General features: G+C 43.0%; 1 protein-coding gene across 4 annotated transcripts in view; it reads right to left on the bottom strand.

Moving 5' to 3' along the window:
* Positions 1 to 4,466: 4,466 nt before the first annotated feature.
* Positions 4,467 to 17,408, bottom strand: part of USP18 (ubiquitin specific peptidase 18) — a 69,029-nt gene continuing 56,087 nt past the window's right edge. For all 4 annotated transcript variants that reach the window (XM_056517930.1, XM_056517929.1, XM_056517931.1 and 1 more), the window contains 5 exons: positions 15,584 to 15,676; positions 15,132 to 15,299; positions 12,593 to 12,724; positions 5,676 to 5,725; positions 4,467 to 5,575 (listed from right to left, as the gene is read on the bottom strand). In XM_056517930.1, the coding sequence (XP_056373905.1) occupies positions 5,491 to 5,575; positions 5,676 to 5,725; positions 12,593 to 12,724; positions 15,132 to 15,299; positions 15,584 to 15,676 (528 nt within the window). In that variant the 3' untranslated portion in view covers positions 4,467 to 5,490. The remainder of the gene's footprint in view (positions 5,576 to 5,675; positions 5,726 to 12,592; positions 12,725 to 15,131; positions 15,300 to 15,583; positions 15,677 to 17,408) is intronic.

Raw genomic sequence — 17,408 nt, 5'->3', positions numbered from 1 at the left:
CAACACTGCTGTAGACTATAATACACGTGGAAGGACTAGATACAGTGTTTCCCAACCGGGGTGCCTCCAGATGTTGCAAGACTACAACTCCCAGCATGCCCGGACAGCCTTCGGCAGTCCGGGCATGCTGGGAGTTGTAGTTTTGCAACATCTAAAGGCACCCCGGTTGGGAAACACCGGACTAGAAAGTATCCCACATGACAGGCTTAGATACACATGGGGGATATTGCTGAGTTGCTCATGGCAACCAATCAGATCGCTTCTTTCATTTTGCAGAGGCCCTGTTAAAAATGAAAGAAGCGATCTGATTGGTTGCTATGGGCAACTGGGCAACTTTTCCTCTGGACAGGATTTGATAAATCTCCCCCATTGTGTACACCTATCACATGATAAGGAATACAGCGCGGTCGCGTTGCAACGATTTCTGCCATATATTTACTCACTGGATTCCGTAACATTGGGATAATGAGGAATGATGATATCGCCACCTAATGGACAGTATGGGAATAGGGTGATCACCATATGGCGGATTATTCTATGTGGGCCTTTACGGCCCTGTTCACCGCCGTATACCGGATCATCTGTTCAATCGGACACCAGAATTGTGGAGCGATACGGAAAGTTTATTTACTTTAATACTGACACAAACAACAACATAAATACAACCTACACATTGTTATACTATTCTAGAATATTCCGCACATCGGGTGCGGCGACATCCATGGCAACTGAAAGGAAGGCAGCGTAATGTGGCAATAGAGGACGGTCCCAACCCCGGCAGAGCTCTAGGACCATACAGTATAATATTTGGCGAGGTGCGGTCGTTCCGGATCAGCACTGGTGGGGGGGGGGGGGTCATTCATCTGACCGCCATTATTGTGGTAGATAGTCACGTATTTGTGTTTCACTATACATGTAGGTTCACATCCCTTAGGACTGATCACTTCCTATGACACGTTAAACACTGTGATTTTCTGTGGTTCAGGCTGGTGATCACATGACCCAGTTACAGTAAGGAAAATCATGGATGCGGCCGTGCTGGAATGAAACAGATGATGCCGTAGGACCAGGGATGGTGAGTGCGCACGATATGGGAAGAAAAAAACAAAAGATAAAGTGTTTCTGATACATTGCACTGATACATTGTAACAAACCCTCAGCAGGTTCGAGTCTCTGGACATAGACAAACAGGAAGAGCAGCGCACTATTCACTATGATGAAGCTTTATTGACCTAACGCACAGGTCTGTAAAGTGCTAAAAACCAGTCAAAATCCGAAATAATTCACCTAACTGGTCCCTCATATGGAGTGAACGATGTGCAATATCATGAGTGTGCGATACTTACACACTAATACTGGTGTACGCTTAATAGCGCCCTGCTACGCTCATCGACTGGGAGTCAGAGATTGATAGAGTTGTGCTGCCACCTAGTGGCCATATTGAAATATGTGTATATATATATATATATATATATATATATATATATATATATATATATAGTATATTGCCATATTAACCTTCTTGAAAATGCCGCCCCTCACTGTCATGGCCCCGTTTTGGTTTACAATGCAGTTATGTTATATCATCAGACTGTAGAAGGAGTGAGTTCTGTTACCATATCTGTGGAGTGAGCTTAGTTCAGGTACCTGATCTATACAGTGGGGACTGAGTTTGGTTCTGGTACTGTATCTGTACAGTAAGCTTGGTTCATTGACCATAGCCATACCGTCAGCTTGATTCTGTTACAGCACAGTCTATGCATTGTCTTGTTTCTGTACTGAGTTTGGTTCTGGTACTGTATCTGCACTGTGGAGTTTGGTCTGTTACTTTATTAGTGGTGCTTGGCTTGGTACTGGTACCCTATATGTGTGCAAGGATTAGTTCTGTTACAACACGGTCTTGTTTCTGTAGCTTTGTACTGATACTGTATCTGTACAGTAAGCATCTGTTTGGCTCTGGTACTGTATCTGTACAGTAAGCATGGTTCATTTACAATAGCTATGCATGGTCTTATTTTTGTACCAAGTTTGGTTCTAGTACCCTTTCTATATACAAGGCGTGATTTTGTTACAGCACAGTCTATGCATGATCTTTTTTCTTTAGCTACGTACTGAGCTTGGTTCTGGTAATGTATCTGTTTTTAACAATAGCCATGCACTCAGCTTGATTTTGTTACAGTGCTATCTATACATGGTCTTGTTTTTGTACTGAGTTTGGTTTTGGTGCCCTATTGATTATGTAACATCACAGTATATGTACGGTCTTTTTTCTGTAGCTATGTACTGAGTTTGGTTCTGGTACTGTGTCTGTACAGTAAGTTTGATTCATATAACATAGCCATGTGCTGAGCTTGATTCTATTACAGCACAGTCTGCACATGGTCTTGGTTCTGTACTGAGCTTGGTTCTGTTACCCTATCTATATGAAAGGCTTGATTCTGTTAGAGCACAGTCTACACATGGTCTTAGTTCTGTACTAAGCTTGGTTCTGGTACCCTATCTATATAAAAGGCTTGATTCTGTTAGAGCACAGTCTACACATGGTCTTAGTTCTGTACTAAGCTTGGTTCTGGTACCCTATCTATATAAAAGGCTTGATTCTGTTAGAGCACAGTCTACACATGGTCTTAGTTCTGTACTAAGCTTGGTTCTGGTACCCTATCTATATAAAAGGCTTGATTCTGTTAGAGCACAGTCTACACATGGTCTTAGTTCTGTACTAAGCTTGGTTCTGGTACCCTATCTATATAAAAGGCTTGATTCTGTTAGAGCACAGTCTACACATGGTCTTAGTTCTGTACTAAGCTTGGTTCTGGTACCCTATCTATATAAAAGGCTTGATTCTGTTACAGCACAGTCTATACATGGTTTTGTACAGAGTTTGGTTCTGGTACCTTATCTATAAACAAGGCTTGATTACAGCACAGTCTGTACATGGTCTTGGTTCTGTACCGAGTTTGGTTCTGGTACTGTATCTGTACACTGGGCTTTGGTCTCTTACTTTATCAATGGTGATTGGCTTGGTTCTGGTACCCTATCTGTTTACAAGGCTGGGTTCTGGAACAGTATCAGTACACTGCCCTATACATTTAGAGAGTGTGGAAAAACGTATTGGGTGGGGTCACCAACGGCATACTGCAAGTAGTGTGCAATGTTTGGGCTTCACCTCCTCCTGTAGCCGACTGCAATGCTGAAATGTGGTGATGATCTTATCAGGTGACACCAGGCCGGATGGATGTTACGGTATCACAAAAACGGCCGGTGCTGCTGCGGCGCTGCTTGCGGCTGATATGCTGCTTACTACCGCCGGTATCCTGTCCAGTAAATATTACCTTCAGGTGATTACAGTGTATCTAACCATTCAATAACTAATAGTAACAATAATAATAACGATATATTAACAATGTGATAATTATATAATAATATAACAATAATACACCGCATGGATGATGAGTGATCATAACTTCTATAGGAGGCGGGGTACTGGCATGCGGGACCCCCCCCCCCTTAATCAGTCAGAACTTATATATAGTTTCCTATAGACTACAGTGCTTGTCTTATGTATCCATTATGATTCTTCAAGTATCTGCGTTACCAGCAAATCGGCACCTGACGCCAACTGCTGGTGATAAAGTGTAACTGCACTGAAAGAGAAGATGGAACGCGGAGAGCGTCCCAATGACGATAACCGTTATAGACCAGTGTTTCCAGACCAGGGTGCCTCCAGCTGTTGCAAAACTACAACTCTCAGCATGACCGGACAGCCTCAGTGGAGGAAACCTTAAAGGGGTACTCCAGTGGAAAACATTTTTTTTCAAATCAACTGGTGCCAGAAAGTTAAACAGATTTGTAAATTAATTCTATTTTAAAATCTTAATCCTTCCAGTACTTATCAGCTGCTGTATGCTCCAGAGGAAGTTGTATTTCTTTCTGGAGTTCCTTTTAAAGGGGTATTCCAGGAAAAAACAATTATTTTTTTTTTTTTAGATCAACTGGCTCCAGAAAGTTAAAAAGATTTGTAAATTACTTCTATTAAAAAATCTTAATCCCTCCAATAGTTATCAGCTGCTGAAGTTGAGTTGTTATTTTCTGTCTGACAACTGTGCTCTCTGCTGACACCTCTGTCTGTCTCAGGAACTGTCCGGAGCATAAGAGGTTTGCTATGGGGATTCGCTCCTACTCGGACAGCTCCCGAAACAGGTGTCATCAGGGAGCAGTTAGACACAAAAGAACAACTCAACTTCTAGCTTCGTAGCTGATGAGTACTGGAAGGATTAAGATTTTTTAATAGAAGTAATTTACAAATCTGTTTAACTTTCTGGAGCCAATATATATATATATATATATATATATATATATATATATATAAAATATAATATATATATATATATATATATATATATATATATATATATATATATGCACATACATATATATATATATAAATATAGGTTTGCTATGGGGATTTGCTTGTACTCTGGACAGTTCCTGACATGGACAGAGGTGTCAGCAGAGAGCACTGAGGTCAACTGTGGTCAGACTGGAAAGAACTCCAGAAAGAAATACAACTTCCTGTGGAACATACAGCAGCTGATAAGTACTGGAAGGATTAAGATTTTTTTTTAATAGAAGTAATTTACAAATCTGTTTAACTTTCTGATACCAGTTCATTTGAAAAAATAAAAATAAAAAATAAATAAAAAGGTTTTCCACTGGTGTACCCCTTTAAGGGAAAACATGGCTGAAGGATTGCTCTTAGCTTGGGTGTAGAGCTGTTGCAAAACTACAACTCCCAGCATGCCCGGACAGCTTTCTGAGATTAGGAGAGGGGAAAAACCCCCAGTGGAGGAAACCTTTAAGGAAACCATGGCTGGAGGATTGCCCTTAGCTTGGGCATAGAGCAGTATTTCCCAACCAGGGTGCCTCCAGCTGTTGCAAAACTACAACTCCCAGCATGCCCGGACAGCCTCCAGCACTTAGGAGAGAGGGGGAAAAAAACAGTGGAGGAAACCTTAAGGGAAACCATGGCTGGAGGATTGTCCTTAGCTTTGGCTTAGACCAGTATCTGGGTGCCTCCAGCTGTTGCAAAACTACAACTCCCAGCATGCCCGGACAGCCGAAGGCTGTCCGGGCATGCTGGGAGTTGTAGTTTTGCAACAGCTAGAGGCAGACTGGTTGGGAAGACACTGTTTTAGAGAATTGTGCAAAACCAAAGTCTACGGCTCAGTTTCAGATGTTTCCCCAAATCCTTAGCGGTTCCATGTAAGATCTCTGGGGGTGTCAGTGCTGCCCCCTGCTGGTGAATGGGAGATGTAGCGCTGAATGGTATAGAAACACATCTCCCACAATGCTCTGCAGCAGGTGCCATCTTGACTGTTGTACATGGCGGGGATGGATTGGAGTTCGCCGAATTGGCTCATATCACCCGGGGTGTGTACCATGTGACTCTGGATACCATGTGACTGCGGATATACAGGTAGATAATTCACATTACAGCGGAGATCCCGGGCCTGACGCAGCGGTGTCCAGCTCCACGTCTGAATGGACATAGATGAGCAGGCTGGCTGTAGCCCCCCTAAAACACAAGAACAGTATTATTATTGTGTATATATATATATATACTGAACTGCTGCAGAACTTCTTCACGTCAGTCCCACATGACTCCTCATACCCACCACTGGAAGGCCATGTTTCCATATGTACATTGCACATCGTCCCAGGACACCTAGAAGGCACAGAGAACAGGTATAACACCATATGGTGCACATATACCGCAACATGGTGAACATATACCGTAACATGGTGAACATATACCGCAACATGGTGAACATATACCGCAACATGGTGAACATATACAGCCACATGGTGCACATATACCGCAACATGGTGAACATATACCGTAACATGGTGAACATATACCGCAACATGGTGAACATATACCGCAACATGGTGAACATATACCGCAACATGGTGAACATATACCACCACATGGTGCACATATACCGTAACATGGTGCACATATACAGCCACATGGTGCACATAGACACATGGCGCACATATACAGCCACATGATGCACATATACCACAACATGGTGAACATATACCACCACATGGTGCACATATACCACCACATGGTGCACATATACCGTAACATGGTGCACATATACAGCCACATGGTGCACATAGACACATGGCGCACATATACAGCCACATGATGCACATATACCGCAACATGGTGAACATATATCACCACATGGTGCCTAGACACATGGCGTACATATACAGCCACATGGTGCACATATACCACCACATGGTGCACATATACCGCAACATGGTGCACATATACCGCAACATGGTGAACATATACCACCACATGGTGCATAGACACATGGCGTACATATACAGCCACATGGTGCACATATACCACCACATGGTGCACATATACCACCACATGGTGCACATATACCGCAACATGGTGCACATAGACACATGGCATACATATACCGCAACATGGTGCACATATACCGCAACATGGTGCACATAGACACATGGCATACATATACAGTCACACGATGCACATATACCACAATATGGTGCACGTATACATCCACATGGTGCATATATACCGTACATGATGTATATATAGAGGAACATGGTGCCCTTATACCACACACAGTGCACATATACCGCCATATGGTGCAAATATGAAGCCACATGATGCACATATACAGTCATGGCCGTAAATGTTGTCCCCCCTGAAGTTTTTCTATAAAATGAAGTATTCCTCACAGGAAAGGATTGCAGTAACACAGGTTTATTCCCTTTGTGTGTATATATATATATATAGATCTCCTCTCCTCTGTATATATATATAGATCTCCTCTCCTCTGTATATATATATATATATAGATCTCCTCTCCTCTGTATATATATATAGATCTCCTCTCCTCTGTATATATATATATATAGATCTCCTCTCCTCTGTGTATATATATATATAGATCTCCTCTCCTCTGTATATATATATATATATATATATATATATATAGATCTCCTCTCCTCTGTATGTATATATATATAGATCTCCTCTCCTCTGTATATATATATAGATCTCCTCTCCTCTGTGTATATATATATATATATATATATAGATCTCCTCTCCTCTGTATATATATATATATTGCAGTAACACAGGTTTTGCTATACACATGTTTATTCCCTTTGTGTGTATATATATATAGATCTCCTCTCCTCTGTATATATATATATATATAGATCTCCTCTCCTCTGTATATATATATATAGATCTCCTCTCCTCTGTATATATATATATATATAGATCTCCTCTCCTCTGTATATATATATATATTGCAGTAACAGGTTTTGCTATACACATGTTTATTCCCTTTGTGTATATATATATATAGATCTCCTCTCCTCTGTATATATATATATAGATCTCCTCTCCTCTGTATATATATATATATATATAGATCTCCTCTCCTCTGTATATATATATATATAGATCTCCTCTCCTCTGTATATATATATATATAGATCTCCTCTCCTCTGTATATATATATATATATATAGATCTCCTCTCCTCTGTTTATATATATATATATAGATCTCCTCTCCTCTGTATATATATATATATATATAGATCTCCTCTCCTCTGTTTATATATATATATATAGATCTCCTCTCCTCTGTATATATATATATATATATATATATATATAGATCTCCTCTCCTCTGTATATATATATATATATATATATAGATCTCCTCTCCTCTGTATATATATATATATATATATATATATATAGATCTCCTCTGTATATATATATATATATATATATATTGCAGTAACACAGGTTTTGCTATACACATGTTTATTCCCTTTGTGTGTATATATATATATATATATATATAGATCTCCTCTCCTCTGTATATATATATATATTGCAGTAACACATGTTTATTCCCTTTGTGTGTATTGGAACTAAACCAAAAAAGGAGGAAAAAAAGCAAATTGGACATAATGTCACCAAACTCCAAAAATGGGCAAAATTATTGGCCCCTTAACTTAATATTTGGTTGCACACACTTTGGAAAAAATAAGTGAAATCAGTGTCTTCCTATAACCATCAATAAGCTTCTTACACCTCTCAGCCGGAATGTTGGACCACTCTTCCTATAACAATCAATAAGCTTCTTACACCTCTCAGCCGGAATGTTGAACCACTCTTCCTATAACCATCAATAAGCTTCTTATACCTCTCAGCCGGAATGTTGGACCACTCTTCCTATAACCATCAATAAGCTTCTTACACCTCTCAGCCGGAATGTTGGACCACTCTTCCTATAACCATCAATAAGCTTCTTACACCTCTCAGCCGGAATGTTGGACCACTCTTCCTAAAAGCATCAATAAGCTTCTTACACCTCTCAGCCGGAATGTTGGACCACTCTTCCTATAAGCATCAATAAGCTTCTTACACCTCTCAGCCGGAATGTTGGACCACTCTTTCTTTACAAACTGCTCCCGGTCTCTTATTGGAAGGCGCCTTTTCCCAACAGTAATTTTAGGATCTCTCCACAGGTGATCAATGGGATTTAGATCTGGACTCATTGCTGACACTTCAGGACTCTCCAGCGCTTTGTTGCCTCCATTTCTGGGGCTTTTTGACGTATGTTTGGGGTCATTGTTCTGCTGGAAGACCCAAGATCTCGGACACAAACCCAGCTTTCTGACACTGGGCTGTACAGTGCGACCCAAAATCCATTGGTAATCCTCAGATTTCATGATGTCTTGTACACATTCAAGGCCCCCAGTGCCAGAGGCAGCAAAACAACCCAAAACATCACTGACCTCCCCCATATGTTACTGTAGGTTCTGTGTTCTTTTCTTTGTAGGCCTCATTCTGTTTTCGGTAAACAGTAGAATGATGAGCCTCCTGGGTATCCTCCATTGTGGGGTCCTCCTGGGTCACCTCCATAGTGGGGTCCTCCTGGGTCACCTCCATAGTGGGGTCCTCCTGGGTCTCCTCCATAGTGGGGTCCTCCTGGGTCTCCTCCATAGTGGGGTCCTCCTGGGTCTCCTCCATAGTGGGGTACTCCTGGGTCTCCTCCATAGTGCGGTCCTCCTGGGTCTCCTCCATAGTGCGGTCCTCCTGGGTCTCCTCCATAGTGCGGTCCTCCTGGGTTTCCTCCATAGTGGGGTCCTCCTGGATCTCCTCCACAGTGGGGTCCTCCTGGGTCTCCTCCACAGTGGGGTCCTCCTGGGTCTCCCCCATAGTGGGGTCCTCCTGGGTCTCCTCCATAGTGGGGTCCTCCTGGGTCTCCTCCATAGTGGGGTCCTCCTGGGTCTCCTCCATAGTGGGGTCCTCCTGGGTCTCCTCCATAGTGGGGTCCTCCTGGGTCTCCTCCATAGTGGGGTCATCATGGGTCTCCTCCACAGTGGGGTCCTCCTGGTTCTCCTCCACAGTGGGGTCCTCTTGGGTCTCCTTCATAGTGGGGGTCCTCCTGGGTCTCTTCCATAGTGGGGCCCTCCTGGGTCTCCTCCATATTGGGGCCCTCCTGGGTCTCCTCCATAGTGGGGTCCTCCTGGGTCTCCTCCATAGTGGGGTCCTCCTGGGTCTCCTCCATAGTGGGGTCCTCCTGGGTCTCCTCCATAGTGGGGTCCTCCTGGGTCTCCTCCATAGTGGGGTCCTCCTGGGTCTCCTCCATAGTGGGGTCCTCCTGGGTCTCCTCCATAGTGGGGTCCTCCTGGGTCTCCTCCATAGTGGGGTCCTCCTGGGTCTCCTCCATAGTGGGGTCCTCCTGGGTCTCCTCCATAGTGGGGTCCTCCTGGGTCTCCTCCATAGTGGGGTCCTCCTGGGTCTCCTCCATAGTGGGGTCCTCCTGGGTCTCCTCCATAGTGGGGTCCTCCTGGGTCTCCTCCATAGTGGGGTCCTCCTGGGTCTCCTCCACAGTGGGGTCCTCCTGGGTCTCCTCCATAGCGTTTCATTTCATGTAAATGTGGACGGATAGTTCGCGCTGACACTGATGCTCCCTGAGCCTGCAGGACAGCTTGAATATCTTTGGAACTTGTTTGGGGCTGCTTATCCACCATCCAGACTATCCTGCGGTGACACCTTTCATCAGTTTTCTCTTCCGTCCACACCCAGGGAGATTATCTACAGGTCCATGGGTTGTAAACTTCTTGATAATGTTGCGCACTGTGGACAAAGACAAATCTCGATCTCTGGAGATGGACGTGTAACCTGGAGATTGTTGATATTTTTCCACAATTTTGGTTCCCAAGTCCTCAGACAGTTCTCTTCTCCTCTTTCTGTTCTCTCTTCTCCTCTTTCTGTTCTCTCTTCTCCTCTTTCTGTTCTCTCTTCTCCTCTTTCTGTTCTCTCTTCTCCTCTCTGTTCTCTTCTCCTCTTTCTGTTCTCTCTTCTCCTCCTCTTTCTGTTCTCTTCTCCTCTTTCTGTTCTCTCTTCTCCTCTTTCTGTTCTCTCTTCTCCTCTTTCTGTTCTCTCTTCTCCTCTTTCTGTTCTCTCTTCTCCTCTTTCTGTTCTCTCTTCTCCTCTTTCTGTTCTCTCTTCTCCTCTTTCTGTTCTCTCTTCTCCTCTTTCTGTTCTCTTCTCCTCTTTCTGTTCTCTCTTCTCCTCCTCTTTCTGTTCTCTCTTCTCCTCTTTCTGTTCTCTCTTCTCCTCCTCTTTCTGTTCTCTCTTCTCCTCTTTCTGTTCTCTCTTCTCCTCTTTCTGTTCTCTCTTCTCCTCTTTCTGTTCTCTCTTCTCCTCTTTCTGTTCTCTCTTCTCCTCTTTCTGTTCTCTCTTCTCCTCTTTCTGTTCTCTCTTCTCCTCTTTCTGTTCTCTCTTCTCCTCTTTCTGTTCTCTTCTCCTCTTTCTGTTCTCTCTCCTCCTCTTTCTGTTCTCTCTTCTCCTCTTTCTGTTCTCTCTTCTCCTCTTTCTGTTCTCTTCTCCTCTTTCTGTTCTCTTCTCTTTCTGTTGTCCATGCTTAGTGTGACACACACAGACACACAATGCAAAGACTAAGTGAACTTCTCTCCTTTTTATCTGCTGTCAGGTGTGATTGTTATATTGCCCACACCTGTTACTTGCCCCAGGTGAGTATAAAGGAGCATCACAGGCTGGAAACAATCTTATTTACCCACAATTATGAAAGGGGCCAATAATTGTGTCCAGACCATTTTTGGAGTTTGGTGACATTATGTCCAATTTGCTTTTTTTCCTCCTTTTTTGGTTTAGTTCCAATACACACAAAGGGAATAAACATGTGTATAGCAAAACCTGTGTTACTGCAATATATATATATATATACAGAGGAGAGGAGATCTATATATATATATACAGAGGAGAGGAGATCTATATATATATATATATATACAGAGGAGAGGAGATCTATATATATATATATACAGAGGAGAGGAGATCTATATATATATATATACAGAGGAGAGGAGATCTATATATATATATATATATATATACAGAGGAGAGGAGATCTATATATATATATATACAGAGGAGAGGAGATCTATATATATATATATATATATATATATATACAGAGGAGAGAAGATCTATATATATATATATATATATATATATATACAGAGGAGAGGAGATCTATATATATACACACAAAGGGAATAAACATGTATATAGGAAAACCTGTGTTACTGCAATATATATATATATATACAGAGGAGAGGAGATCTATATATATATATATATATATATATATATACAGAGGAGAGGAGATCTATATATATATATATACACAGAGGAGAGGAGATCTATATATATATATATATATATACACAGAGGAGATCTATATATATATATATATATATACACACACAGAGGAGAGGAGATCTATATATATATACAGAGGAGAGGAGATCTATATATATATACAGAGGAGAGGAGATCTATATATATATATATATACACAGAGGAGAGGAGATCTATATATATATATATATACAGAGGAGAGGAGATCTATATATATATATATATATATATATATATATATATATACACAGAGGAGAGGAGATCTATATATATATATACAGAGGAGAGGAGATCTATATATATATACAGAGGAGAGGAGATCTATATATATATATATATATATACACAGAGGAGAGGAGATCTATATATATATATATATACAGAGGAGAGGAGATCTATATATATATATATATACACAGAGGAGAGGAGATCTATATATATATATACAGAGGAGAGGAGATCTATATATATTTATACAGAGGAGAGGAGATCTATATATATATACACAGAGGAGAGGAGATATATATATATATATATATATATATATATATATATACAGAGGAGAGGAGATATATATATATATATATATATATATATATATATATATATATATATATATATATATATACACAGAGGGAATAAACCTGTGTTACTGCAATCCTTTCCTGTGAGGAATACTAAATTTTATAGATTCATTTCAGGTGGGACAACATTTACAGTCACATGGTGCATTAATACCGCCACATGGTGCACATATACGGCCACATGGAGCGCCTCACCTTACACACACACGAGTCATTGAACAAATACCACTGCCCGTCCCTGCTGCTCTTAATGTAGCAACTAAAGTGACCGAAAGTGGCCGTCCCGGAGTGCGCGATGACCGCGACCAGGCGATAGGTAAAGTGCGTCTGCAAGAGAAGACACCAGATACATCATGGGCTAATGTCTGAGCAGACGGTATCACACATACTAAGATTAGATACAGCATCTTAGAAGACATATCACTATTACACATAATAGGCTTAGATACCTCAGCTCAGGAAAGAGTAAGTATCACACATAAAAGGCTTAGATACAGAAACCTAACAGACAGTATCACACATTAGAGGACTGCATGAATAGTTCAGCAGAAAGTACCAAACATCAGAGGATTAGATACAGTGAACAGTATCACACATAATATGATTCTATATAGTGAACAGTATCAAACATGATCGGATTAGATACAGTAAACAGTATCACATAGGATAGGATTCGATACAGTAAACAGTATCACACATGATTGGATTAGATACCTGGCTCAGCAGACAATATCACACATGATAGGATTAGATACAAGGCTCAGCAGACAGTATCACACATGATAGGATTAGATACAAGGCTCAGCAGACAGTATCACACACGATAGGATTAGATACATGGCTCAGCAGACAGTATCACACACGATAGGATTAGATACATGGCTAAGCAGACAGTATCACACATGATAGGATTAGATACAAGGCTCAGCAGACAATATCACACATGATAGGATTAGATACAAGGCTCAGCAGACAGTATCACACATGATAGGATTAGATACAAGGCTCAGCAGACAGTATAACACACAATAGGGTTAGATACATGGCTCAGCAGACAGTATAACACAATAGGGTTAGATACATGGCTTAGCAGACAGTATCACACATGATAGGATTAGATACAAGGCTCAGCAGACAGTATCACATACAATAAGGTTAGATACATGGCTCAGCGGACAGTATCACATACAATAAGGTTAGACACATGGCTCAGCAGATAGTATCACACACAATAAGGTTAGATACAAGGCTCAGCAGACAGTATCACACACAATTGGGGTAGCTACAAGGCTCAGCAGACAGTATCACACAAAATAGGGTTAGATACAAGGCTCAGCAGACAGTATCACACACGTTAGGATTAGGTACAAGGCTCAGCAGACAGTATCACACACAATAAGGTTAGATACATGGCTCAGCAGACAGTATCACACACAATAGGGTTAGATACATGGCTAAGCAGACAGTATCACACATGACAGGATTACATACAAGGCTCAGCAGACTGTATCACACACACGATAGGATTAGATACATGGCTCAGCAGACATTATCACACATGATAGGATTAGATACATGGCTCAGCAGACAGTATCACACAGGATAGGATTAGATACAAGGCTCAGCAGACAGTATCACACACAATAGGATTAGATACATGGCTTAGCAGACAGTATCACACATGATAGGGTTAGATACAAGGCTCAGAAGACAGTATCACACACGATAGGATTAGATACATGGCTCAGCAGACAGTATCACACACAATAGGATTAGATACATGGCTCAGCAGACAGTATCACACACGATAGGATTAGATACATGGCTCAGCAGACAGTATCCCACACGATAGGATTAGATACATGGCTCAGCAGACAGTATCACACACGATAGGATTAGATACATGGCTCAGCAGACAGTATCACACACGATAGGATTAGATACATGGCTCAGCAGACAGTATCACACACGATAGGATTAGATATATGGCTCAGCAGACAGTATCACACACGATAGGATTAGATATATGGCTCAGCAGACAGTATCACACACGATAGGATTAGATATATGGCTCAGCAGACAGTATCACACACGATAGGATTAGATACATGGCTCAGCAGACAGTATCACACACGATAGGATTAGATATATGGCTCAGCAGACAGTATCACACACGATAGGATTAGATATATGGCTCAGCAGACAGTATCACACACGATAGGATTAGATATATGGCTCAGCAGACAGTATCCCACACGATAGGATTAGATACATGGCTCAGCAGACAGTATCACACACGATAGGATTAGATACATGGCTCAGCAGACAGTATCACACATCATAGGATTAGATATATGGCTCAGCAGACAGTATCACACACGATAGGATTAGATATATGGCTCAGCAGACAGTATCACACACGATAGGATTAGATATATGGCTCAGCAGACAGTATCACACATCATAGGATTAGATATATGGCTCAGCAGACAGTATCACACATCATAGGATTAGATATATGGCTCAGCAGACAGTATCACACACGATAGGATTAGATATATGGCTCAGCAGACAGTATCACACACGATAGGATTAGATACATGGCTCAGCAGACAGTATCACACACGATAGGATTAGATACATGGCTCAGCAGACAGTATCATACATCATCGGATTAGATACAATAACTTGGCGGCAGACTGTGATAATATTCTTGGTCATGTGACCCGCTCACCGTTTGCCGCTCGTCCTCCGGGAGCTGTTCCGGGCTGAGGATCTGGAGCAGATCTAGAACCGGAGGGAAGGACACCGTTCTGTTCACCTTCCGGAGCTGGGAATTTGTCTTACACAGACGCTTCAGGTTAATGGTGAGCGTGCGCGGCGGAGAGCAGAGGCGAGTGATCTGCGGGATGATCAGACGGAGCGACAAACATTACTATAATACCAGGCTGCCTGTATCAAAACTACAACTCCCAGCATGCCCGGACAGCCGAAGGCTGTCTGGGCACGCTGAGAGTTGTAGTTTTGACACAGCTGGAGGCACCCTACAACACAGTTACTAAATGTTCTCCAGCTGCTACATAACTACAACCCCCAGCATGCCCGGACAGCGGCCGACTTCCAGGGTTTCCAATCCTAATCTAGGGTTTGCCCACAAGGGGGCGGGGCTTAGACAATTGCGCTTACCTTGCTCACCCAGCCGTTTTTTCCACACTTCGGGCAGAACTTTTCATCTTCGTATAAATCCTGAAAGCGGAAATATTTCCAGAGCGCTCGCCCCTGAAAAACGGAGGAGGTCTATCAGAACCGAAGAAAAGTGAGAGTGGGACAGTCGCCATAGCAACCAGTCAGATCATTCACAGGCAATTTGGAAAGTGAAAGTAGTAATCGGATTGGTTGCTATGGGAAACCAGGAAGGATCTTTTGGTGTTATGTCTCCCCCCTAATGTCTCTATGGCAGAGGTCATGTCCCCCCTAATGTCTCTATGCCAGAGGTCATGTCCCCTCTGATGTCTCTATGGCAGAGGTCATGTCCCCGTCCCCCTCCCTAATGTCTCTATGGCAGAGGTCATGTCCCCCCTAATGTCTCTATGCCAGAGGTCATGTCCCCTCTGATGTCTCTATGGCAGAGGTCATGTCCCCGTCCCCCTCCCTAATGTCTCTATGGCAGAAGTCATGTCCCCCAGATGTCTCTATGGCAGAGGTCATGTCCCCCCGATGTCTCTATGGCAGAGGTCATGTCCCCCCGATGTCTCTATGGCAGAGGTCATGTCCCCCAGATGTCTCTGTGGCAGAGGTCATGTCCCCCTGATGTCTCGGTGGAAGAGGTCATGTTCCACCCCATGTCTCTGGTGCAGAGGTCATGTTCCTCCGATATCTCTATGGCAGAGGTCATGTCCCCCAGATGTCACTATGGCAGAGGTCATGTCCCCCCAATGTCTCTATGGCAGAAGTCATGTCCCCCAGATGTCACTATGGCAGAGGTCATGTCCCCCAATGTTTCTGTGGCAAAGGTCATGTCCTCCAGATGTCTCTATGGCAGAGGTCATATCCCCCTGATGTCTCTATGGCAGAGGTCATGTCCCCCAGATGTCTCTGTGGCAGAGGTCATGTCCCCCCGATTTCTCTATGGCAGAGGTCATGTCCCCCCGATGTCTTTATGGCAGAGGTCATGTCCCCCCGATGTCTCTATGGCAGAGGTCATGTCCCCCAGATGTCTCTATGGCAGAGGTCATGTCCCCCAGATGTCACTATGGCAGAGGTCATGTCCCCCCAATGTCTCTGTGACAGAGGTCATGTCCCCCCGATGTCTCTATGGCAGAGGTCATGTCCCCCGATTTCTCTATGGCAGAGGTCATATCCCCCAGATGTCTCTATGGCAGAGGTCATGTCCCCCGATTTCTCTATGGGAATGGTCATGTTCCCCGATTTCTCTATGGCAGAGGTCATGTCCCCCAGATGTCTCTGTGGCAGAGGTCATATCCCCCAGATGTCTCTATGGCAGAGGTCATGTCCCCCGATTTCTTTATGGCAGAGGTCATGTCCCCCAGATGTCTCTGTGGCAGAGGTCATGTCCTCCAGATGTCTCTATGGCAGAGGTCATGTCCCCCGATTTCTCTATGGCAGAGGTCATGTCCCCCAGATGTCTCTGTGGCAGAGGTCATGTCCCCCAGATGTCTCTATGGCCGAGGTCATGTCCCCCGGTTTCTCTATGGCAGAGGTCATGTCCCCCGAATTCTCTATGGCAGAGGTCATGTCCCCCAGATGTCTCTATGGCAGAAGTCATGTCCCCCAGATGTCTCTATGGCAGAAGTCATGTCCCCCAGATGTCTCTGCGGCAGAAGTCATGTCCCCCAGATGTCTCTATAGCAGAGGTCATGCCCCCCAATGTCTCTATGGCAGAGGTCATGTCCCCCAGATGTCTCTATGGCAGAGGTCATGTCCCCCAATGTCTCTATGGCAGAGGTCATGTCCTCCCAATGTCTCTATGGCAGGGGTCATGTCCCCCCGA

This window comes from Hyla sarda, chromosome 4 (assembly GCF_029499605.1).
Source record: "Hyla sarda isolate aHylSar1 chromosome 4, aHylSar1.hap1, whole genome shotgun sequence".
Taxonomy (NCBI): domain Eukaryota; kingdom Metazoa; phylum Chordata; class Amphibia; order Anura; family Hylidae; genus Hyla; species Hyla sarda.
The sequence above is the reverse complement of the archived record's forward strand: the minus strand, read 5'-3'. Positions and strand labels throughout refer to the sequence as shown.